Source organism: Ambystoma mexicanum, chromosome 3q (assembly GCF_040938575.1).
Source record: "Ambystoma mexicanum isolate Mex_15411 chromosome 3q, UKY_AmexF1_1, whole genome shotgun sequence".
Lineage (NCBI taxonomy): Eukaryota > Metazoa > Chordata > Amphibia > Caudata > Ambystomatidae > Ambystoma > Ambystoma mexicanum.
The window spans coordinates 773264088-773289819 of NC_090926.1; the positions used below are offsets into that span (position 1 = coordinate 773264088).

General features: G+C 48.9%; 1 protein-coding gene across 5 annotated transcripts in view; it reads right to left on the reverse strand.

Annotated features, from left to right (window-relative positions):
- TMEM94 (transmembrane protein 94) overlaps positions 1-25732 on the reverse strand; it is a 2019771-nt gene that overhangs the window by 443286 nt on the left and 1550753 nt on the right. For all 5 annotated transcript variants that reach the window (XM_069654803.1, XM_069654805.1, XM_069654804.1 and 2 more), the window contains one exon: positions 9580-9657. In XM_069654803.1, coding sequence (XP_069510904.1) covers positions 9580-9657 — 78 coding nt within the window. The remainder of the gene's footprint in view (positions 1-9579; positions 9658-25732) is intronic.

The following is a 25732-nucleotide window of genomic DNA, read 5'->3' on the forward strand; positions in this document are numbered from 1 at the left end:
TCTTTTTTCTTGTTGAGTGTTTCGACCTGGGCACGACTTTCAGAAGTTTTCGAGGGGTTCAATGCCGCATTCTCAAAAACTTGCATCAATTTTTACTCTGAACTTCTCCCACTCAGCCGGAGAGGCCGATTTAGTCAGGCATGTAACCCATTCTGGGGAGGAATTCGACGTCGAAGACGCCGACCTATGGTGCCCTTTCACTGTGAAGATGAGGTGTGGTGAGAACCACTGCGTGATCTCGACCTCTGTCTTTTTACGATGAGGAGAAACATTTCTCGGCTTGTCTAAGGTAGCGTGAGAGGAACTGAGGCACCACCGACACACCCGATGGGGGCTCGTAAGGGACATCTTAGCCCCACAATCTTGGCACTTCTTAAACCCTGATCTCGGAGTCGAAGATGCCGATGATGATGCCATTTTGAATGATATATTCTAAGATTCTTGATATGGAACTGAAGAGTACCGTATCCAAAGCGATAACATTTGCGGAAAAACAGAACTGAAGCCAACGGTTGATGCACATGCTTTATACCGTAGATGACATCAAGAAGGAGGCCTCCAAGGAACATCGCGTCGACTGACATCGAGGCGCAGCGCCCTTTGCTGGAAAAATCTTCCGAAGCAGCTGAAGCTGGAAATGGAAATATCATGAGATGAGGAATACCTGGGAGGACACAATCCATTCGAAGCGGTCGTCTAAGAGCCATCACAAGATGTCTTTTCATTTGGACAGAAGCGACAAGCCACAGAACTGTGAGCAGGGATGTATGGGAGGGCTGATGAGAAATCTGTGGGAGAAGAATCCATAGAAAGATCATTACGGTGAGTAATTTCTCCTTCAATGGATTGCCTTTCTCCTGCAGATTACTCATCTTGCTGGACTCCCCAAGCAGTTAGAATAACAGAGGAGGGCAGAAGGTTTTAAACAAGCAGATTCTGTAGAACCGCTCTGTCCAAACAGTGCATCAGCTCCCCGTGAAACATACAAGGCATAGTGCTTAGTGAATGTATGTAAGGATGACCAAGTGGCTGCCCGACATATGTCCCTAACAGGAACCCCTCTTTGGAGGGCTGTAGAGGCCGAATCCCCTATGGTTGAGTGAGCCCTGATGCCCGCTGGAAGCTCCCTGCCTGCCGATTGTCAACACTAGCTTATGCACAAAATAATCCAACTTGACAGGGTTGGTTTGGTTATGGCAAGACCTTTTTGAGACAAAGAATGGGCCACAAATAACTGGTCTCACTTCCAAAACTCAGATGTGCGAGCAACATAGAAGTTTAATGCTCTCTTGGGGTCAAGGCAGTGGACCGCTCTTCCTCTTTCAAGGAATGTGGAGGAGGGTAAAAGACCAGCAAATCGATAGACTGGGACAGGTGAAACACCAACACCACCTTAGGAAGAAACCTGGACCTGACTGAGACTTTTTCACAAAAGAACATTAGAAAAGGGGATTTGCAGCACAAATCTTGCAGCTCGCTAACCCTCCTGGCCGGCAGAAGTGATTGCAACCAAGAAGGCTGTTTTAAGGGACAACAGCTATAAAGAACATGAGGGCATAGGCTCAAACGGAGCAGCCACCAAGTACGTCAAAACCAGATTAAGATCCCAATCTGGGACCACAAAAGGGGTTGGTGTGTGAGAATGTGTGAGAAGGCCCTTCAGGAATTGGGCCATGACCGGAATAGCAAAGCAGGAACCTTGGTCTGCTGACCTCTTGAACACAGACAGTGCCGCCAGATACCCTTTGACTGTTGTAACCTGAAGGCCTGACAAGGCCACTGACAGAAGAAACTCCATCACTGTGGTGGTGGGGCAAGACAGTCAAATTCACATTCCCTACACCAAGCCTCAAATCTTCTCCACTTGCACGTGTGCAGAGATCGTGTAGAGGGTCTGCATGCAGCCAGAAACACCTCAAGTATCTCCTCTGAGAGGTCCCAATCATTATACCTCATCCTCTCAAGAGCCACGCATGTAGGTTGAGGGAATCCAGATTCGGGTGGAGCACTCGACCCTCCGACTGGGTCAGGAGATCCAGATGTCGAGGCAACTGGTGAGGCGGACAGATGGTCAAATCCAAGAACCCGAGTACCACGTCCTCCTCGCCCAATCTGGAACTATCAAGATCATGGTTGCTCAAAATCTCTTCAACCTCCTGAGAACCCAAGGAATGACGGGAATCGGGGGTAAGGTGTAGTGGAGAGGGAAGGTCCAATACACCAGAGTGTGCCATTCGCTGGGAACTCCCTCAAGCAAAACTGTTTGCACTTCCTGTTGGACTCTGTGGCAAACAGATCCACTGCTGGGGTACCCCAGAGAGCAAGGACCTCCTCTGGGACTTCTTGGCACACTTTCTACTCGTTTGAGACCGTGCTCTGTCTGCTCAGAGCTTTCGCCAATGTGTTCTCCGTCCCCACCAGATGAACTGGCGAGACCGGGATTTGGTTCTCCGGTAACCAGAACCACAGCTATTTCGCCTCTGTGCAGAGGGGGCAGGAGTGCACACCACCCTGCTTGTTGAGGTAGTGTATGGCCACTGTGTTGTCCGCCAGGACGAGGACATGCTTCCCTCTGAGAGACAAGGCAAAAGCCCTCAGGGCTAACCTGATGGCCCGCAACTCCAGCCTGTTGATGTGCCACCTGGCTTCTGATGGAGACCAGAGGCCGCTCAGCTGCAAATCCTAGCAGTGGGCGCCCCAACTGTTCAGAGACGCATCAGTGATCACTCAGTGTAACTCTCACCTGGTATCCACAGGGACGTCACTCAGCCTGTTCTGACCTCTTACGACCTCAAACCCTTCCCTGGAGGCTATTCGACTGGAGACTGGGCCTGAAACACAGGATTGGTAGAGTTTAACTCCCCTATGTCTCTGTGTGCTTGAACCCCTTCTTCCCCGGGGTCCAACCCTTCCCTTTAATCCATAGCTCTCCTTGTTTTCTTGGATAGTGTGCTCTCCGTCCTGCTTTCAGCGCTGGGGCGCGTTGTTTGATGCAGGCTCGTTGCTGCCTAGTTACTTCACTGGCAAGAGTCCGACAGGTAAGTATAATGAGTCTTTTGAACAGTTCTCTAATTTCGTTCCTTTCCTTCCTTAGATGATGGCCAGCATCCCGGGATGGCAGCGTGCTGCTGAGATGAGTAGCGCTGAAGGTGAGTTAGAGCGCGATGTGCGATGCACCCCTTTCATATTTGCATTGAACTGAGTTCTTTTTCTGTGTCTTTTAGATGCTGCAACGTTTTCACCGTCGATGCCGGTTATGAAGAACAAATGCGGTGGGTAAGCGCGGTATGCAGCGCCTCTAGATGTTTCCACGCTAACCTGGAGTGTCTTTTCCTTCTTGCAGATGGATGAGAAGTTCCGGAGACAGAGTTCCCCCAGAGCGGCTGGGATTCAGGTAAGCGTTTGAAGCTCGTACTGTATTTAAAAATAAGCAAAGATTTGCAGAATGCTTACTAATGCCTTTTTTCTGTTCTTTTCCCTTTTCCTTAGGAAGCGGCGTGCCGGGATAGGAATGACACTGCCGAAGATGCCCGCAGAACAGAAGGAACGATGAATGATGGGCAGAAGCGCCGCAAGGTAAGGCTGTTTCTAAGGATGTTCTTGTTCTTGCAGGAGCTGAGCGCAGAAAAAAGATGCAGGCCTACTGGAGACCCATCCGAACACGGTGAGTGTCACGCTGCAGGTGCAGAAAACGCAAAGTATGTTTCTCAGCCTGGATGTGGCTTAAATAGTTGCTGGGTATCCCAGGTGTCTCTGGGCTGAACCACACCACAAAGACTAGACCGCACATGCAGTTCTGGGAACCGAAATATGTGGGGAGCATCCATCTTGTCCCCATCATGCACTACAAGTCCAATCCCCAATGTTATCCTATGGGAGTGAGTGAGTCTGGTGCCACAAGCGCCAAGTCTGACTCCAAGTGGGTCTTTGGAGGGATGGAGAGGCCCTTGAGGGCCATGTAGGTGATCATGGCCTGGCTCCAGCCTGACATCTTGGAGGGCTGGGGACATGAGGGGCAGGAATCATGACACTCAGGCCTGAGGGCAAGAAGACCAGAAGGGGTCCCCCGCACGTGTTCCATCAGCCGAGTTCGCAGACTACCTGGCAGGACATAGAGGTGATCTGTGAGTGCTCCCAGACACTGAGACCACTGGTCCCTCAGGAGCCACTGAAGGGATCTCATGTCAAGCCTGCCCTCTGGCACTAGAAAAATACAGGACCCAAAAGGCAGTGGAAGTAAGCTGCTGGTAGGGTGCCATAGTTCTGAAACAAATGCACCATCTGTGCTAAGTTGCTGACTCTCTCCTCGGGAGAAAAAGCATTCGCTACCCGAGTGTCTAGGACTGCTCCGATGAACTGGAGCCGCTGAACTGGTGTCAAATGAGACTTCAAGTTGAGGGAGAAGCCCAGCCTGTACAGTAGTAGGCAAGTCCAGATGAGACCAGACTTGCCCTGCCGTCTTCCCCCGGATCAGCCAGTCATCCAGGTACGGGAATACATGGACCCCGGATCACCTGAGGTGAGCCGCAACTACCGCCATGAGCTTGGTGAAGACCCTTGGAGCGGAGGTCAACCCAAAGGGCAGCACCTTGAACTGGTAGTGCTTGTCCCCTACGAAGAACCTTAGTAATTTCCTGTGCTTTTGGTGTATTGGCACATGGAAATAAGCATCCTGCAGGTCTATTGACACCAGCCAGTCCTCAAATTCGAGAGCATGGAGAATTTGGCTCAACGTCACCACCCTGAAATTTTTCTTTCCTCAGGAACTTGTTTAGAGCCCTGAGGTCCAGAATGGGATGGAGACCGCCTCCCTTCTTGGGTACCAGGAAATATCAGGAATACCAGCTGGAACCTCTCTGTTCGGGAGGTACCTCTTCCATGGCACCCTTTGACAACAGGGCTCACAGTTCTTCCTAGAGCTCCTGTCCCGGTTGGATTGGGGGCAGTGCGGGTCTGTCTGGTGGTCTTTTTAAAAAGGGCAAAAAATAACCCCACCAAATCAACTGCAGGGCCCAGGCATTGGACGTTATCTCCGGCCAGTGGGGCCAATACCGTGCCAACCGTCCATCAACCGGTGCAATGTGGAAGGGGAAATCAAAGCGGCTTAGAGGGCTCAAGCGCCCCCGCCGTTGTTGCTGCTTGTTGGCCTCTAGAGGCCCCTCTGCCCCTTCTGGGACACGAGAAGCACCTCTGCACCTGCCTGGCGTGCAGGAGCTGCGCCTTCCTGCCATAGGGTACGTAACGCCTCTAGACCCTGCCTCTGGAAGCAAAGCGGAAGGCAGGTGTGGCCGGCTGTGCCGCTAGGCCCAGTGATTTAGCAGCTAACTTGGATTCTTTTCACTTTTCCAAGGATTCGTCCACTTTCTGACTGAAAAGCATGTCTCCCTCAAAGGGCATGTCCAGCAGCCTGTTCTTAAAATTCGAGGAGAAGCCAGACTTTTTCAGGTAGGCCTGCTGTCCCATTACCACTACTGAACCCATTGATCGCCCAACGCATTCTGCTACGTCCAGGCCCATTTGCAATGACTGTTTGGCAACCTCCTTCCCGTTCTTACGAGTTGTAAAAATCCACCCGCCATGGCACCCTCAGGTTCGTATTCAGCAGCATGTTCCACAGCTTTCCACAAGCCGAAGGAGTATTTTGGAAATTCGCAGGCTATGTTTGTGGCTTTGAGGGCCATGCTGCCAGAGGTGAACACCTTTTTGGCCAATGCGTCCGATTTCTTTCCCTCCCTGTCCGGAGGCAGATTGGAAGTGGATGCTGCTAGTCTGGTGGAAATAGTGGCAGCCTGTATGAACAACCCTTCCAGGGAAAGGTGTGCGGCGAAGAAAGAAGGATCTCCTCTTGCCGGCCAATACTGCCCTTTAAAATTGGTGTTTACAGGGGGAATAGTGCAAGGGTGCTGCCATAAAGGGTCTGCAATGGCTGGGTTAAATGGCATGTTATGTTCAACTGTGGGACCCTTGTCCAAGGTATCAGTAAGCTCATACTCTTGAAGAGGTGTGGCAGACGATTTCAAACCAAGGGTGTCAACAGACCTATCAACCATAGCCCTGAACTTGACATTGGCATCAGTGTAGGGCTGGTTCTGCTGCAACTCAAGGTCTGGGGAAGTATCGAGGTCACTAGCGTCCTGTAGACCTTGAGTCAGGGCCAATAAATTGGCCTGGTCATCGAAATAATCGCAGCCACCGGCTCCCGTGTGAACGGAATTGACTTGATCATCGGGGTCATCGATGCTGAAAACTGACTGCATCGAGTCAAGGAACCCCGCTCTTGACAACGGTACAAGCGAACCATCGCCAACTGTCGGCGCCAAGGACTTGACCGCCGACGCAATAGGTTTCGAACCTGTTGGATGCTTGGATGACCAATGGATGCCATAGGCCTCGGCCTTGCGGCCTTCCAGCGATGTATGCCTCGCTGGCGTGGCGCCTGAAGATGTTTTCAACACCAACAGCATCGACGGAGTGGCTGGCTTGGGGTCGGAAGCACCGAGCGCCGCTTTCGGTGTCAAATCTTGCTGGTCAGGGGCTGGAACCGCACCTAAAGCAGCTAGCTGTCTAAACATTTCAAGCATGGAAGTTTTAAAACGTTCCCACTCTTCCTGAGTGGTCGGCCCTGTTACCTCGTTGCAACAAGGAACTGGACTTGCGTCGATGACATTGGTGCTGCTTTGTCTTCTGCGAGGAAGACGACAATGAATGGCTCCTGGAAATGGGACCGTTTCTTGGTCTTTTTGCAATGTTTTTCTTTCCCCTTCTCGGAAGACCAGACGAGAGGCAGCGCAGGAGATTTTGCGGACGAGAGACCCAAGGCCAGTTTTGCCAGCCCTCTCACGTAGAGATTTCGGCTACATTTTTTAGCATGACACGCAGGCCTAAGTGACGTGACCAACACCTAGTCACCATAAACAAATGTTGTGGGCATCAGTTACGGACATTTTGGCCTCACAATCGTGAAGCCTGAAATCTGGTGAGACGGCATTGCGTCAAGGTTTTCTGAGGAAAACGACTATTAATTTCACAAAAATTTGAGAAACTCAAAGTCATATTCCCGATGCGAATGCATGCAGAAAAACAGAACTGAAGCATGGGGCGTGATAAATCCCTGTATGTCGTCCCTTCCATGTAATTGTGTAGAGTAGATAGTCCAACACTTGAAATAACAACTTGGACGAGGAAGAGTTCAGCAAAAGCCAATAAAGAGTAATCATACTTGTACTGGGACGAAGATGATGTGCAGAGCCATGAGGAGCACCCTGGGGTACCACAGTAAGCATTGCAGTCTATATGGACATTCTACAACTATAAAAACTGAGAAGTAACTCATAACAGAGTCAAACCCTCTCTGAAGGAACCGCAAGAACAAGCACAGCCCAGGAAAGAGGAAGAAGGCAGACGAGGACGCAGAGGCGGGAGCAAGAAGGTCCGGATCTGACCCAGAGTGGAGGCACCGCTCGGCAAGCCAAGAAAGTGAAGCTCCGGCTGTTCATGAAAAATGGGAAGCACAGGAAGGAAGAGCCCTGCTACCCAAAGGAGAATTGTCGCTGCTGAGCTGCCGCAGACCAAAGAAGGACTAAAAGGGTCAGGGTAGCCCTACAGCTGACAGCATGCACGAAGGAAACCCCAGAACCATCACAGACCCTTTTTAAGAAGAAAGGGTACGCAGGTCACCAGGAAGGTACTGGGGCCCAAGAAGGTGGAGGAAAGCCCAGAGGGGAGAAAGAGAAGCCGAGAATATAGGGTATGGGACCCTGACAGAGGGAAAGGAACTCTGTTGGACGTTTGAGCCACACAATAGTACTTGGCAGGAGAGTGAACCAAGTCTATCAGCAAAACCAAGCAAGAAAAGAGAGTCTGGGTCCTGCACCCATCAGAGAAAGTACTCAAGGGCCAGTAGGGAAATACAGAAGGGACTTGGAACCCATAGAGAGAAAATGAGAAACCTTTGACACACTACTAAGAGGGTCTGGGACCCAAAGAGAGTGGTTAGGAAGAAGTGGTAAAAAGCCTATACTTGGCAGGATAGTGACCCATGTATAGGGGAAGATCTGAAAAGGGAAAGAGAATTCCTCCAAGGTGCCTCTTCCTTGAGGCAGTACCTGGCAGGGGAGTACACCATGTCTGCCCAACACAAGCCTGTGGGTCGGGCTTGACAGACAGAAAACACCCTGGTATTGATGAACATTGCGAAAAAAGCCAAGAGAAGGGAGTCATTCTCTTGGCATTGTGAAAATCATGAGAAAGGCCAGGGGGAGGGATTAATTCTGCTTGGTGTGGATGAACATTGTGAAAGAACCTAAGAAAAGGGAGTCATTCTCTCGGCATTGTGAAAGCTTGATAAAGGCCAGGCGAAGGGAGTTAGTCCCCCTGGTGTTGTTGAACATTGTGAAAGAAGCCAAGAGAAGGGAATCATTCTCTTGGCATTGTGAAGAGTCAGAGAAAGGCCAGGAAAAGGGAATCGTCCCACCCTGGTGTTTGTTAACATTGTGTGAGAAGCCAAGGGAAGGGAGTAATTTCCTAGGCATTGTGAGAAGTCCAAGAAAGACCAGGAAGGGAGTCATTCCCCCTGGCAATCTGAACTGCACGGTAAAGGCCAAAAGAAATCCGTTGTTCTTCCAGGTACAGTGAAAAGTATTGAGAAACCAGAGGAAGATTAGGGGGAGAGGGAGTCATCTCCCCCAACACTGTGAAGACACAAGACTTTCTGTTTCACTGTGCGTTGATGGAGTGCCAAGCCAAGAAAGTTTTTGATACTTTTGGTTTTGACCTTTTTGAAGAACCTTTCCTTTTTTTTTCTCCATTACCCGAGAGTTGTCACCCAGAAGAAAGAAGCCATTCTTCTGGACCAAGATCATCACCATTTTACTTTTTGACACACAACAGTGGACTATTTGTTTTGGACAGACATCCTGATGGTATCCTTAGAACTTGATTGAGGAAGGGAAACCGCTCTTAGTAATAGGGTCAGGTAAGGCTCTTATTTTATATTAAAAAAGTCTACAGCCAAATATTTGCCACCTGTGTGTCAGTCTCCTACTTCTAAACCCTTACGGTATGTATATGAAATCATGTGTTATAGTGATTGTAAATGAATATGTGATCAGTAGCGGGTATGTAAAATAATGTCCCAAGTATAGGGAGAGTGAACCAAACTGTTAACAGGTGGATGATGGAAGATATGAATTAGAGATTTTTGATACATATGTACCTCCTCTTCCCTATACCTCATAATCAGTGATTTGTATAGTACCAAGCAATGTTCCCTCTAATTTGTTTTGGCTGTGTGTGCCAATAGAATACTTGTGTGTGGGCTGTTTTCAGTCATCTATACAACTTAGTGAAGCGTGCCTAAGTGTTCAGTGCTCTGTTGTTGTGTTTCTGAACTCTGGATGAAACTATGCTATGGCTACTTGATACCAGGTCGTGACTCATTTACACAAAGGGAGTAAATGACTAAGGAGTATAAATGTAGAGGTGGAATATCTCACCAGAGCACAGAATGTAAGACAGCAGCACTTCTAAAAGCTGGCTGAGGTGGCCACCGAATAAGAGGTGTGATAAAGGACTACTCACCTGAACAATGGCAAGAGTAAGTTGACACTGCAGAAGGAATAGGAAGCATTTTCTTATCCCGTATGTTGAGTGGCGAGCCTAGGAAAATAAATAAAGTAAATTAGCCAATGTAAATAAACAAAGAAACAAAGCCAAGTCCTTAACTACTACAGACACACACACGCAGTGCCACCACCACATCTGGTACTCCCAAGTGCCATAAACATCATGCAAAAGGGAAGCCACAGGCCCAAGGATGTATTTCATAGTGCCCCAAAAACAAATCCACACACGCACGCTACAGTCATGTGGTCCGGTCAAAAGGACATAAGTGTCGAGCCAATAGAAATAAAATAAGGAAAGTAGTTAGCAAGTAATGACCAATGCAGTTCAAAATCCTAAGGTTATGAATCTTCCTTTAGATTCCCTCTTTAGAATGCCACAACAGGTACCAAACTCACACAACACCTGGTATACTCCCGGGCCAGGTCTATTTATTTATTTATTTATTTATCTATTCATATAGCGGCGGAGCCAGCAGGCATTAGGGCGCATCAAGAGAAGAGATTATGACCAGAACTGGGAATTATCATTCGAACAAAGTCGTTTTCAATTTTTTCCTAAATTTCAGGGGTTCAATTGTGGTGCGTAAAGCTGCCAAAAGTTTATTCCATTCCTGGGCAGCTTGCACCAGTAATGAGCAACCACTCCCTTGGACCTGCTTGCTCTTGGCACAGATGAGTCTCATTGTATCAGCGGATCAGGTTACTCTAGCAGACATTTGTACAGTAACATGTTTAATGTAAAAAACAGAATAAGCGAGACACTACCTTGAATAATATGGATAACACACATACACACACAGACCACAGGGTCAGAGCTCCCACAGATACTGTCACATGCACAGGTTAGGTGACACACCCATAGATACAGAGCCGAAGATGCATTGCCCATGAAAAACACACAGACAGTTTCCTCTCACAGGGCACTCTTCCAAATAGTCGGGGCTGCCACTTACACTGCAAAACAAAAGCACCTACTCTGTCCTGCCAACCACATGACTCTCCCACTCCCTCATGAATCTTTCAGGCAATGGTGTTGGGATGGTTACTCTGTTCCCCGTCTTCAGAAGATGAGGGAGACTGATCGATAGCTAGAAAACAGAGTTGCCTGCTGCCATTCTCTGGTCCACTGTAAGGTTGAAAGTTTGAAACTGCGACTCAGGCAAGATCCCCTAAATGGTTACTCAGTTTTTCCCAGCTGAATGATAAACATTGGTACAATAACACAGTATTTGATGTACTGGGGGGCATGGCCGTAGAGACAGTTGTGAGCAATTGTGAGGGCTTTAAAACGGATTCTGGCTTCCACCGGGAGCCAATGCAGCTCCCTCCTGTGTGTCAATATGGGTTTGTGCTGGGGTGTGTTCTTCACTATTCGGACTGCTTCATTTTGCAGCACTTGAAGCTTTCTTAGACCGCCCTTGTTCGCCCCAACCAATAGCAGGCTACAGTAATCAATTCTCGGCGTTATAACCACACGGTCAAGCATGAAACAGTTTCCGAAACATATGGCTTCACCAGTCTCAACAATCTAAGATGGTTTTGGGTCTTGCTTATGACTGTATTAATATAGGTTGACATACTCAGGGATGACTCCAGAGTTATCCCCAGGGTTTTTACTTTGCTAGCAACTTTGATGTGGTGATTCTCAATATCAAAGCCAGCATACTGTGCCTGAAGCTTAGCACGGACCTGCGAAGATGCGTCCTCACATCTACTCCCCTTGCATCCTCTTCTTAGGTGGCCAAGTAAAGGCCATCACTCTTGGATCTCGGCCCTGGGGGTGGAAACGCAAAGGAGGATCACCTGGGTGGAGGATCCTTGAGGATTGCGAGTGAGATGTCCTCAGGTGAGACGCAGTATTCCGCATCTTCCCGTCAGGAAGAACTCTCTATCCCAGAGGTAGTAATGGGGTATTGCTATCCCTGACGCACCGACCCGGAAAATGCCCAGAGATATTACCACTCTAGAAGCACCAGAAAGGTGGTGAAGAAGACAGGGTTCAAGGATAAGACAGGCGATACATGGTATCCCCCTCCCCATCGCAATTGAAGACCAACCTAACCCTCCCCAATCCTTTATCGGCTACTGTAAGCCAGCTCCCTCATTTCCCCACATTTTATCACTGACAGTAGTGGGACGAAGAAGAGGTGACAGAGTAATGAACACTAAAAACCAATTTCAACACTCTAGTACTGGGACGAGGATAATGCCTGCAGAGTACTGTGAGGGTCAGGCATATCGCTTTAATTATAGTCAGGCAAGCCCAATTGAGAATCCCCACTTGCAACCTGTCAAGTGGTTGCAGGTGTATACAAAGAGAGCCAGAGAACAGCAGCAAGAGCAACAGAGAGGCCTGTGGGGGAGAGAACAGCAGGGGACCCTTTTCATGAGGAGGCAGCCGTGGTGGGACCTGAGGAGGAGCCAGGAAGCCAGCTGACATACCCAAGGACCTGTGGAGCCCAAGGGAGCTGGGCCGTTAGGCTGCCACAGGTCTGGAAGCCTCCGCTTTAGAGAACGGGCAGCTTGAGCTGAGAGGGAACAGTAAGAAGAGAGGACACCGTCCGCGTAGAGGTAGCAGAGTTGCCAGCGTATGCACGACAGCAACCGCCGTGCAAGCGGGGCTCACAGAGGTCAGGCCACCGACCGGAGGAGCAGAAAAGAAGCTGCAGGAGAGGAACGCAGAGGACCAGTGAGTGTCAGGTAAATCCACTTTAAAAGCCGGGGCACTGCTAGCGGGCTGCACATAAGTAACCAAGTGCCAAACTGAATGAAAACTTGAAATTAAGCATATTGAATACTAAATTGATTAAAATGTTATGGGCTGTTCTCACCTCAGAGACCCAAGACCAGTGATTGGGCCCTGGGGCCTCCTTAAGTCATCACTGTAGGGCAGACAACAGCCACCACTGTCCACAAGATAACCTTCCCAACTGCCACACTAACCAACTGTCTCTTATGCACATTTATTAACCCCAAATAAAATCAAGTCTTCCCCACTACTCCTTGTGTGGATGCCTCTCTTCGTCACTTTAAGCTCAAGGCGCAGGTGAGCGGTGTTCTGCAACCTAATGCCCCCTCTTGCTGAGGTGTGCCCCGTTTGAACCCTCTCCAAGCCACAGACCCCTGCGAGTGCTTCCTCGCTCCACGAATTACCCATCCTGGTGGTTGCCAAGTTGTAATCCCACCCTGGCCATGACTGGCCAGAGCCCCTAATAGACGGAGCGCGCTAGGGGAGCCATCTGCCCGTTGCGGCCCCTGCGGCAGACGACCCGGGGCAAAGCACAGATCCTGCAGAGGTGACTCCAAATGGTGTCTGCACATGTCAGAAGGGGAAGCAGGCAGACGTCGACCAGCGTCAACTAACAAGGGCAGCTCCAGCAGAAGCAACTCCCGATAGTGTCAGCAGAGGAAGGAGTAAGCAGGCAGTCGTCAACCAGCAGCAACAAAGTAGGTCTGGTGGGGACACGGGGCACAGCAATCACTGCGCCCGACTAAACTGGTCCACCTCTAATGTACCTATCCTCCCCACCACCCATTAGCTTGAGGCATGCTTAATGTACAACCCTTCTGGCAAATGTTAACCGCTCATATATATATATATATCCACTAAACGGTCAACCATATTACCTAGCCATCTCTCTCATCAAAATTAACTGCACCCTAACAATGCTAGCCACTCCAGAAAAGTGTGAAAATTAACCTGTACCACATTCCGATAGAACTGTAGATACTAGCCTGTGTCGCACCTAGACAGGATTGTAAATATTAGCCTGTGCCACATTCAAATCGAACCGTACATACTAGCCTGTGTCGCATCTAGACAGGTTTATGAATATTAACCTGTGCCGCATTCAAATAGAACCGTACATACTATCCTGAGTCGCATCTAAACAGGATTATGTATATTAGCCTGTGCCACATTCAGATAGAAACCTACATATTAGCCTGCGTAGCATCTAGACAGCATTGTAAATTTTAGCCTGTGCCACATTCAGATAGAACCGTACATACTAGCCTGTGTCGCATCTAGACATGATTGTGAATATTAGCCTGTGCCACAATCAGATATAACCGTACATACTATCCTGCGTCGCATCGAGACAGGATTGTGAAGAATAGCCTGTGCCACATTCAGATATAACCGTACATACTAGCCTACGTCGCATCTAGACAGGATTGTGAAGTTATTTACCTGTAACTATTGTTCTCCAGTATGGGTCTGGCATGGATTCACATGCTCATGAATATTCCCAGTCATCATGCTGGTAATCCTCGGTAAAAGAAAAAACAGTTTCCCTTTCACTTCAAAACTATATTTCTCCTCTAAACCAATCGCTGTCCTCTGGGTCATACTGCCACCGTCCAATGACAGTCCTCTCTTTAAGTCCCTCCTCTTCATCCATCTTCAGATTTGGTAAGCATGTAAAGTGGCAGTATGACCAAGAAGAGCCGCAGAGGGGTCAGAGGATGGGTTTGCATGTGAATCCATGCCAAACCCATGCTGGAGAACTATAGTTACAGAAGTAACTTAAACCTTCTCCAGCATGGGGTCTGGCATGGATTCACATGCTCATGAATAATGAATACATGGCAGTACAACATTACATAACCACAGGAGGTGGCAAGGGTCAACAGAAGCAATTAACTCTTACCTCTGGAAAAGGCTCACCTCAAGCAAAAAGGTTGCGTAGCACTGCTTGGTGGACTCTGGACTCCTTCCTGGAATCTCTGTTGACGCAGTAGAACTTCGTGAAGGTGTGCGTGGACCCCTATCGCCGCGTTTGCAGCATGGCCCGTACCTCTTCCAGGAGCTGAGGGATGTACTGCTCCTGACGGGTAACCAGAGGGATCCGCGAACACCTGTGTTGAAACTCCAGGGTGTCTCCTTGGGCGAGAGCGTCCAACACCCATCTGTGGGTGGTGATCTTTCTCCACTGGCTGATGAACCTCGTCAGCTGGCCTCCCCCCGGGGTGCATGAGTGGGGGCCCGACATCCCGGTCGGTTCAGGCTTGCTTCGGCGCCGGTATCCTGCCCTGCGGGTGAAGGCAGCGCTGTCCTCCGCTAAAGTAGGCCTGGGAATGCCCTCTGTAGGCTTCCTGAGTCGTGGATCTGGAAGGCTAATGGTATGATGTGGAGAAACTTTTTGAAGACCTGCTCCACTTGCCCCTGGAGGAGCGAAAAGGAGAGCGCTGCTGCTGGAGAGTGCCCAGGGAACGGGGTGTTTCCGTATCCGTTTTGATGGCCTGGAGGGACTCATCAACGACCTTCCCAAATAGATTTTCTCCATTGATTGGCATGTCCAGCACCTTTGCTTGGAGTCCCTGACAGAAAAAGGTGGCTTTCATCCAACCTTGGCGACGCAGGCAGACACCACTCCCCATTTGCCGGAACCCTGTGTCGGCGATGTCCAATGCCACTGTGAGGCGTGATCAGATGCCACTTCCCTTCCAGGAAGAGAGTGACTGCCTCCATCTTCTTATCGTCAGGGAGAATTGGTCCCAGCTTGCACCACAACTCCCTGTTGTACCTCACCAGGATCGCCAGTGCGTTGGCCACCTTTATCATGGACGCCGCAGTGTAAATCACCTACTTTCACATGGCGTCCATCCTTTTCCCCCTCGCTGTCCACAGGGGCCAAAGACGAGGACGGGTTGGCCAACCGTTTCCTCGCAGCCGTCCATACCACTGAATCCGGCGATGGCTGCAACCTCAGGCAATTGGGTGCAGAGTCCGGCACCCTATATTTCTTCTCCAGCCTATCCCGTTGCAAGGGTTCTTCATGAGGGACAGACCCTCTTCCCAAACATGGTCCAGAAGGGGCACCGCCATGATCGCCTTCCTCTTGGCTTCGCGCCTCTGGTACAAGAAGCCCTCTTACTTGGTTTCATCGGGCACCAGCTGGAATAGCTTGGAGGCTCTGAAGATCATGGAGTGGAAAGATCCCACCTCATCAGGGGGACACCCTATGTGGAGCATCCAAATTTGGAGATTCACAACCCACTGAGATGGTATCCACGTCATCATCCGTTGTTGTGGCTGTTTCCGTCCCCGTACCCATGTCTGGGTCTGCTGGGGGAGAAGGGGCCCGACGTGGTGGTAGAGGTTGAAATGGAGGCGTTGGATGATGCTTCCTCTTCTTCGCTGGAGGCTGAGCAGGAACCTGGGGGACCACAGGTACCAGAGCCATCCTCATCTGGATCTCTGACACCAAGGTGTGCAGAGTCAACAGAATATCCAAGGAAATGGCCCTGTGCCGTCGTCTTCTTCAATGTTCTTGTGGACCATATGTAAGGACTCCTGGTTTTCGTCGTCCACGGATGGGACCTCCCTGGTTTTGGCAACATCCTGGGAGGGCTCTTTTATGCCCACCTCACTGTCCCCGCCCACACCCCCGCGAGGGTCTTGAACCGGGGCCTGAGCTGGTTTCCCCCCTTCTGGTGTGCCTGCAGACGTTGCCAAAGTCACTGCAGCAGTGTCGCACCTTAGGGGTAGGGACACCTGCGCCGTGGGGGCTACCCTTGCAGGATCAGCGCCCTTATCTGTCGTGGCAGTAGCAGTCATCGACAGAGTCGCCGAAGAAGTCTTAGTCTGTGCCGGTTGAGCCTGTTTGGGCTGTTCGGCCTTCTTAGCCTCTGTCCACGGCTTCTCAGATTTCTCATGTAGGTTAGCCAGGGTAGATGACTTCCTCTTCGAAGAGGAGCTTGTTTGCTGGCAATCGAGGTGGAAGGCAGCGAACCTGGTGGACTCGGACCTGCGGCTCTTGGCCTTAACTTGGGCCCCCCCACGGATGAGGTTCCCTCAAAGGACTTAGAAGACCGCTGCTCAGACCGGTCGGTCCTGCATGAGGCATGCACACAGGCTTCTTCGAAACAAAAATAGAACTTTTTCCATCAAAAAACGCCAACAATCTTACAAATAGCTCGGAGAACAAACTCGAGGACTCCCAACACTGAAGCGTGTGGTAAAAATCTGAAGATGGCTGCCAGAGGAGGGGCGTAAGGGGAGAGGACTGTCATTGGATGGAGGCAGTATGACCCACAGGACAGTGATTGGTTTAGAGAAGAACAACAAGTTAGTTACTTACTCCTGGTAACATTCTTTCGATTGGATGTTCCTCCCACATATTCCTCATCTTATGATAATTATCTCTCCAGCTTTACTACTTCAGAATTTCTTTTCGACAGAGGGCGCTGTGTGCAGTGTCCTCGAGTCGATGTCGCTTGAGGGTCTCCGTTCGATGTCACATCAGTCTAAGTAGGACACGCAACGCACATTGGCATAAATTCTGTTTTTTCCCCTTCTGAATAGGAATTACCAGGCGTACCCGAGACCGTAGGCTCACTGAAAGCGTAAAGTGTAATAACACGTAAACTGTACGGCGGGGTAGGCTGGAAAGGGCGATGAGGAATACATGAGAGGTACATGCAATCGAAAGAACGTTACCACGGGAAAGTAATTCGTTCTTCAAATGGTTTGTGTCCTCCCATGTATTCCTCATCTTATGACAGACTCCCAAAGCAGTAATAATTTGGAGGTGGAAGTACCAATTAAATTTAGATCTAATCATGGACTAAATGGAGGACGGCTTTTGCAAAATGTGCTCCTTGACTGGAAGATGAATCCAGACAGTAATGCCTTACAATTGTATGGATAGACGACCAAGTGGCCGCTGAGCAAATATCATTAATTGGGACACCTCTTTGAAGAGCAGCAGAGGTTGCCATGCCCCTTGTGGAATGAGCCCTTAGGCCTTCTGGTGGGCCCTTGCCCGCTAATCTGTAGCATTCGACAATAGCCAGGATGATCCATCTGGATATTTTTTGTTAAGTAACCGCAAGGCCCAATTTGGGACCAGTATAGCCAATAAATAGTTGGTCATCTTGGCGAAAATTAGCCATTCTGGAAATATAAAAACCGAGAGCCCTTTTTGGGTCCAGTCTATGTAGCCTCTCCTCCTCCTTTCCTGGATGATAAGGTGAGCAGAAGGTTGGTAAGGTAATTTTTTGTGACAAGTGGAAGTGAGAGACTACCTTCAGTAAAAAAAAGAAGGCTTTACCTTGAGAATAACTTTGTCTTTATGGAATACTGTATGTATGAGGAGGTTTGCAAGAAAGAGCCTGCAAAACGCTTACCCTGCGGGCTGACGTTATTGCAATAAGTTTTACAAAGGTAGCGGGCGCCCCTCTCTCGCAAGAACAGACATGATAACCTGTTCAGTGGTTATTAGCCACTTGAGAGTTCGCAGCCACTGCTTTTACTCACTGTGCCTTTCACAGATGGGAAATATCCATTTGCATATCAGTCTTTGTCCTGCCCAGGGGCAGTCCAGCACCGAAATACAATGGCAATTCCAATCTGAACGAGAGTACCACCAGCAACCCCATACACATGTTTCACCCTTGTTGGGGATCATCAGTGAGGTGAAGCTGATGCCTCTCTAAGCACAGTGAGAGGGAGACCACGTCTGGTTGCCCCCAGGAGACCTAGGGTTACCAATCCCAGGTTCCTTAACAAATAGTTTTACAAAGGTAGCGGGCGCCCCTCTCTCGCAAGAACAGACATGATAACCTGTTCAGTGGTTATTAGCCACTTGAGAGTTCGCAGCCACTGCTTTTACTCACTGTGCCTTTCACAGATGGGAAATATCCATTTGCATATCAGTCTTTGTCCTGCCCAGGGGCAGTCCAGCACCGAAATACAATGGCAATTCCAATCTGAACGAGAGTACCACCAGCAACCCCATACACATGTTTCACCCTTGTTGGGGATCATCAGTGAGGTGAAGCTGATGCCTCTCTAAGCACAGTGAGAGGGAGACCACGTCTGGTTGCCCCCAGGAGACCTAGGGTTACCAATCCCAGGTTCCTTAACAAATAGTTTTACAAAGGTAGCGGGCGCCCCTCTCTCGCAAGAACAGACATGATAACCTGTTCAGTGGTTATTAGCCACTTGAGAGTTCGCAGCCACTGCTTTTACTCACTGTGCCTTTCACAGATGGGAAATATCCATTTGCATATCAGTCTTTGTCCTGCCCAGGGGCAGTCCAGCACCGAAATACAATGGCAATTCCAATCTGAACGAGAGTACCACCAGCAACCCCATACACATGTTTCACCCTTGTTGGGGATCATCAGTGAGGTGAAGCTGATGCCTCTCTAAGCACAGTGAGAGGGAGACCACGTCTGGTTGCCCCCAGGAGACCTAGGGTTACCAATCCCAGGTTCCTTAACAAATAGTTTTACAAAGGTAGCGGGCGCCCCTCTCTCGCAAGAACAGACATGATAACCTGTTCAGTGGTTATTAGCCACTTGAGAGTTCGCAGCCACTGCTTTTACTCACTGTGCCTTTCACAGATGGGAAATATCCATTTGCATATCAGTCTTTGTCCTGCCCAGGGGCAGTCCAGCACCGAAATACAATGGCAATTCCAATCTGAACGAGAGTACCACCAGCAACCCCATACACATGTTTCACCCTTGTTGGGGATCATCAGTGAGGTGAAGCTGATGCCTCTCTAAGCACCGACAACAGACATTCACCTCACTGATGATCCCCAACAAGGGTGAAACACGTGTATGGGGTTGCTGGTGGTACTCTCGTTCAGATTGGAATTGCCATTGTATTTCGGTGCTGGACTGCCCCTGGGCAGGACAAAGACTGATATGCAAATGGATATTTCCCATCTGTGAAAGGCACAGTGAGTAAAAGCAGTGGCTGCGAACTCTCAAGTGGTTAATAACCACTGAACAGGTTATCATGTCTGTTCTTGCGAGAGAGGGGCGCCCGCTACCTTTGTTAAACTATTTGTTAAGGAACCTGGGATTGGTAACCCTAGGTCTCCTGGGGGCAACCAGACGTGGTCTCCCTCTCACTGTGCTTAGAGAGGCATCAGCTTCACCTCACTGATGATCCCCAACAAGGGTGAAACACGTGTATGGGGTTGCTGGTGGTACTCTCGTTCAGATTGGAATTGCCATTGTATTTCGGTGCTGGACTGCCCCTGGGCAGGACAAAGACTGATATGCAAATGGATATTTCCCATCTGTGAAAGGCACAGTGAGTAAAAGCAGTGGCTGCGAACTCTCAAGTGGTTAATAACCACTGAACAGGTTATCATGTCTGTTCTTGCGAGAGAGGGGCGCCCGCTACCTTTGTTAAGTTATTGCAATAAGCAAAGCGGTTTTTAATGTCAAGAGTCTTGAAGGACATGAGTGTAAGGGTTCAAAGGGAATACATGTTAAAAACTTTAACACAAGATTGAGAATATGAATCCTCTGAAAGCACTGCTAGTTAACCCTTAATAGTTCCAATCTGGATCCCCAGATTTGCTAAATGTAACAGAAAGGAAAGCACCGTAGGTGTGTCACATACAAATGGATCCACATTCTTATCCCTGCACCGGTTGCTGAACTTGTTCCAACGGCACAAAGATTTAGTTGCTGGCCTTCAGGCCCAAAGCAAAATCTCCATTACGTCATCCAGGAGGTCCCAATCCTGGTATCTCAGCCTTTCAGAAACCATGCGTGAAGGCGGAGAGTCTTGCCCTCTGGATGGAGAACCCGACCTTCCTCTTGTGAGAGAAGATCCTCCCTTTGTGGAAGACGTATTGGAGGGCAGATGGACATGTCCAGAAGTTCCGGGTACCACGTCCTCCTGGCCCAATTGCAATTAAGATCATGGATTAGCTGAACTTTCTCAACCTCCCGATCACATAAGGAATGACGGAGACTGGAGGATACGCATACAGGAGTGGAAATTCCCAGTCCACCACGAATGCATCTCCTAGAGCTCCTCTTGGGTAAAATTCCCTGGAGCAATACTATTTGCACTTACGGTTGACACTGCTCTCGAACAGATCCACTTGAGGGGTTCCCCAAAGGGTGAAGATCTCTTGAAGGACTTCCTGAAATAGCTCCCACTCGTGGGAGACTCTGCTCTGCCTGCTCAGACCGTCCGCCGCCGTGTTATGCTCTCCGGCTAGGTGAACTGCCAACAGAGAGATTCCTTCTTATATTGCCCAGAACCAGAGCTGCATTTCCTCTCTGCACAGTGGTAGTGACCCTATACCTCCTCTCCTGTTGAGGCAGTACATGGCCACCATGTTGTCCATCATTATCAGGACATTCTTTTCCCATAAGCACGAAGGCTTTCAGCGCTAGTCTGATAGCTCTCAGCTCCAAAAGGGTGATATATAGTTTGGACTCTGATGACCAACGACCGCCGATTGTCAGATTGTTGGTGTGGGCTCCCCACCGCGTGAGTGAGGCATCCGTCACTACAGTTACCTTCGGCCATGGTTGACAAAAAGATTCGCCCTTGAGAACATTGTCTTTGCAAGCCCACCACAGAAGGTCCTGAGCAACTCTGCCTGGAACCTGCAGGTGGTCCGACATCTTGCCTGAGAACTGTGACCACCGAGTCCCGAGAGCCCATTGGAGGGATCTCATTCTCAGGCGAGCCTCTGGCACCAGGAAAATGCAGGATGCCATGAGACCGAGCAACCTCAGAAAATCGAAGGCTGGAAGATGCTGAGCACACTGGAATTTGGAAACCATCTGCAGAATGTGTTGAGATCTCACCTCGGGTGGCAAGGCTTTCCCTGAGACAGTATCCAGGACTGCTTCAATAAATTGGAGTCTTTGGGATGGTATCATGTGGGACTTCTTGGAATTGAGGGAGAAGCCCAGTCTGTTGAGTGAGTGGCAGTTTACGCTGAGATGTTCACGGGCTTGCTCAGGTGAACAAGCCCTAATCAGTCAATCATCCAGGCAGGGGTAGACATGAACCCCCCCTCTCCTGAGACTCGCTGCCACCACCGCCATCAACTTGGTGAAGACCCTCGGGCGGAGGTAAGCCCGAATGGCAGAACTCTAAAATGAAAATGAGAACCGGCAACTGCGAACCTCAGGTACTTTCTGTGCTCGAGTTGGATTGGCACATGAAAGTAAGCATCCTGAAGGTCCAACGATACCAACCAGTCTTGGAGTTGGAGAGCCTGAAGGATCTGAGAAAGGGTAACCATCTTGAACTTGTCCTTCCTGAGGAACTTGTTCTAGTTTAAGTCCAAGATGGGTCTCAATCCTATGTTCTTTTTGGGGATTAGAGTACCAACTCTTGTTCCTCTCTACTACAGGTACATGTTCTATTGTACCTTTCTCTAGCAGGGTCAAGTTTTCGTGCACAAGAAGCGGATCTGGAATTTTGACAGAGTCGTTTCCCGGTGGATGATCCTGAGGCCTTTTTTGAAAAGGAAGGCAGAAACCTTTGGCGACAGTTTCCAATGCCCAAGCATCTGAAGTAATGCCCCGCCATTCGTTCAGATACTGAGAAAGTCTGCCTCCCACCGGGGTCTTGTGGGTCAAGGCCTCAGAGTGGTTTAGAGGCGGCTGAAGCAGCGGCTGAAGGTAAAGTTGCTGATGCTTTGGCTGACTTAGCACCTCTCCCTCATCCCCCACAAGGGAATCTTCTCTGACCCCTTTTACCGGCTTGTCCTCTTCCTCTTCCAATTGAGGAGTAGAATCGAAAGGACTTACCCCTCCAAGAAGATGAGCCTGAATAGGGTGGTTGAGGTTGTCTAATGATGGCACTAAAGGATTTCACAGCCTTTGTGGTCTGCAGCTTCTCCAAACTCTCATCCGCCTTGCTGCAAAACAACCTCGAAATGTGAAAGGGCATGTTGAGTAGTCTTGCTGCACATCTGGTGCAAACCCGAGTAGTCTTGCTGCACATCTGGTGCAAACCCCGACTTCCTGAAGTACGCAAATCTGAGTAACACTGTGCTAGCAGCCATGCATCTGCTGATGCTGTCTGCAGTATCCAAACGTGACTGGAGACATTCACTCATTGCTTCCTTACCATCCTTAATGATTGCCAGGATTCCATGCCTTTCCTCACCTTCCAGGATGTGTTCAGCCGTCATAGCAACAGAGTCCCACAGGGTAAACGTAAATCTAGAGAATGTGCAAGTCACATTAGTGGATTTCAAAGCCATACTACCCGCAGTGAAAACTTTTCGCGCCCAGGCATCTACTCTCTTATCATCCCTGTCAGGAGGGATAGATGGGTAAGCTGACTGCCTGGTAGACATAGCCGCCTGAAACACCAAGCTTTCAGGTGTGGGATGCTTGGTAAGATATTCTAGGTAGGTACTTCCTTGCAAAGTTTTTATTTATTCCACTTCAGTTTCTGGGGTCTCCCAATTTGCAGGGACTCTTTTGTTTAGTGCCATGTGCAAAGGTAAAATTGTGTCCTTCTTAAGAACCTGGTCCAAGATGTCAATCATATCATCTTGCTCGAAAGATGGAGTAGGCCTACTCCGTCCCATAAATTCAATAACTTCCCCATAGGTTTTCTGTATGTTAAGTCAGCATGGTCACATGGGTCAGGCCTGCCAAACTCTAATTCTAGCTCTGGCGAGGTATCCAAACCACTGGCTGACTGGAGATTATCGGAAACATATCATAGGCTGGACTCATCAGACATAAGTTCCTCTGGCACATTGGGGGTGCCAAACTGTAGACCAAAAGGTGGTGTATTGTCATCAGAGGGTTGATCTCCCTCATATATAGCTGATAGAGACTTAAAACAGTCTTTTTTAGGTAAAGGCTTGTAAATCTCGTCTTGGACTGTTAATGGCTTCGATAAAATGTTGAAGTAGTCGACGATGGCTTCGAAACCGGTGCCAGTTTAGTCGGCGTCGACATCGATTTCATTGTCAACAGCTCTGACGCCAACAAGGTTGGCGAAAACGTCAAAGATTTCAACGCCTTGAGCTTCTTCAACGGAACCCTAGATGGGCTAGGTTCTTGACTCATCTAAGCTCTTGACGATTTTTCATCAGATCCAGAACATTATCATTGTAACATTGGCTTTAAGCTTGGCTTCGAAGATTTAGTCTTCGACCTCCCCTTGTCGTCCTTATGCAGAGCGAATGGGGCATGGCTCTTTTGCCTTTCACTCGAGGGGATTAAGGCTGCATTCTCTAAGATTCGCATCATCTCACTACGAAATGCGTCCCACTAAGCAGGGGAATCGAATTTCATAGGACACCTGATTACCTGAGTCGAGGAATTACTGGAGGTCGAAGGTGATCTATGACACCTCTTCTTGGCCATCTTAGAGGAAGAAAAAAAAAGAATGGCGCGATCGACTTCTCGATTAGGACATTTTTGATTGTTTGCTTCAGGAACAATTCCTCGACTCATCAGTCTTTTTCTCCCTCTTTGAAGGTGACTTTGACGCTAACCTCCGCACCGCTAGTTTACCTCTACGCTCCCCGAGAGCCTTCTCGGTCATCGCCTGACAAGAGCCAAAGTCAGCGGTACGGTGCCCGGAGCCCAGACACCACAGACACATGCGGTAGGGGTCGGTGATCAACCTTTTTGACCCGCAGTCCTGGCACTTTTTGAAACCCAACTTGGGTGTCGATGAAGTCGAAAAAGACATTTTCTAACAAATATCTTTCACTGAAGCGCGCCGTAATTCACTCGAAGCGTTAGCTCGGAAAAATGGAACTGAAGCCAACCGCTGCGTGCGCTACTTATACTGATGGTGACATCGACCGTAGAAAGGAGGCCCTCTAGGGACATCGACTCGAAGACACTGCACACAGCGCCCTATGTTGAAAAATAAATTCCGAAGCAGCAAAGCTGGAGAGATAATTATCATAAGATGAGGGATACTTGGGAGGACACAATCCATTCGAAATACAGTCTTAACGTGAAAGCAAAACAGTTTTTTCCCAGCCTGACGACAGTTAATATTCATGAGCATGTGGATACATGCCAGACCCAATGCTGGAGAACAACAAAATCTCTGAAATGAAATGGGGCACCAACAGATGCAGCAGTAAAGTAACCCTGACAGTGCTAAACTTTGTCCTGAAAACACTTGTGAACATTTTTGAGATGTTAAAAGGGAAGTACGGGTTCACTCTGAAATTTTATTGGAAATTACTACGGAATTAGAGTGTTGTGATTCATTCATTGTGGGCCTGAAGGAAGCAGTAAACACCTATGTTATTGGAGCGATGGAATCCATTAAAGTACAATTGCGGCACCATTCGACTCTTTTAGAAAACATGAAGATATCATCAACAGTTCAATTAGAAAACGTCAATGTAAACTTGGCCGCTCTGTTAAGTGGCAGCCAGGCAAGTATTGGCCAAATTGAGTAACAATGACGACAGACGTAGAGCAAGACCATAATGAACTAGATAATACGCCACTATCCTAGTCAGTTCTGGAAGGGTTGGCCAGGTTGGCCTATCTTTCATGTGAGATCGGGGAGATGGAGGAGAATGAACTGCCCATAGAACCCTCAATGGAACTTGTTACACCAAAAAGCAAAAGAAAAAGGAAGGGGCAGGGTGATACCATTCAATGAGGAAGGGATCCTCGAGAACAAAAATCTAAAAACACGAAGATACGTAACATCAAGAATGGAGAGAAAAAATGGCCATGTTTTAGGGGCACATATAGACTCATGCCATCCTTGCGGTACGTCCATCAGAGGACAGCCGGACGGCATGTGCTCCTCATAAGTGAACTAACTTACTGGCTTGCTGCCCCCCTTTTTGTTGCATTGCATTGCATACACCCCCGTAAAGAGCGAGGGGCTGACCATAAGTTTGAGAGATAAAACAGACCACAGGGAAGGCAATGCACCCAATTCTTCTTCAAATCGAAACACAGCTTAGTTAAACGGTTCTTTAATTCGACATTCATGCGCCCCACGATCCTGTTGGCTTGAGGTGATACACCGAACACAACCTGTGCTTTATGCCCAATAGAGAAGTCATTTCTACGAAAAGCTCATTAAAAAAGTGATTCCCATTTTCATATTTTGGCACCTTACATATTGCCCACCATGGAAATACCTCCTTCACCAATAACGAAGCTGCTGATTTTGCATCACGGTGTGCACAGGGTCCAGCCTCAAGCCATCAGGAAAATAGACAAACTACAACAATAAGGTAACAAAAATTACTACAGCTGTTTATCATGTCCACGTAGTCAATATGAAGTCCTCTGAAAGACCCCGCGGGTCAGGACAACGTCCCTTTCAAGATTCTCAACATGTTTCCAGTGATGAAATGTCATGCAATTAG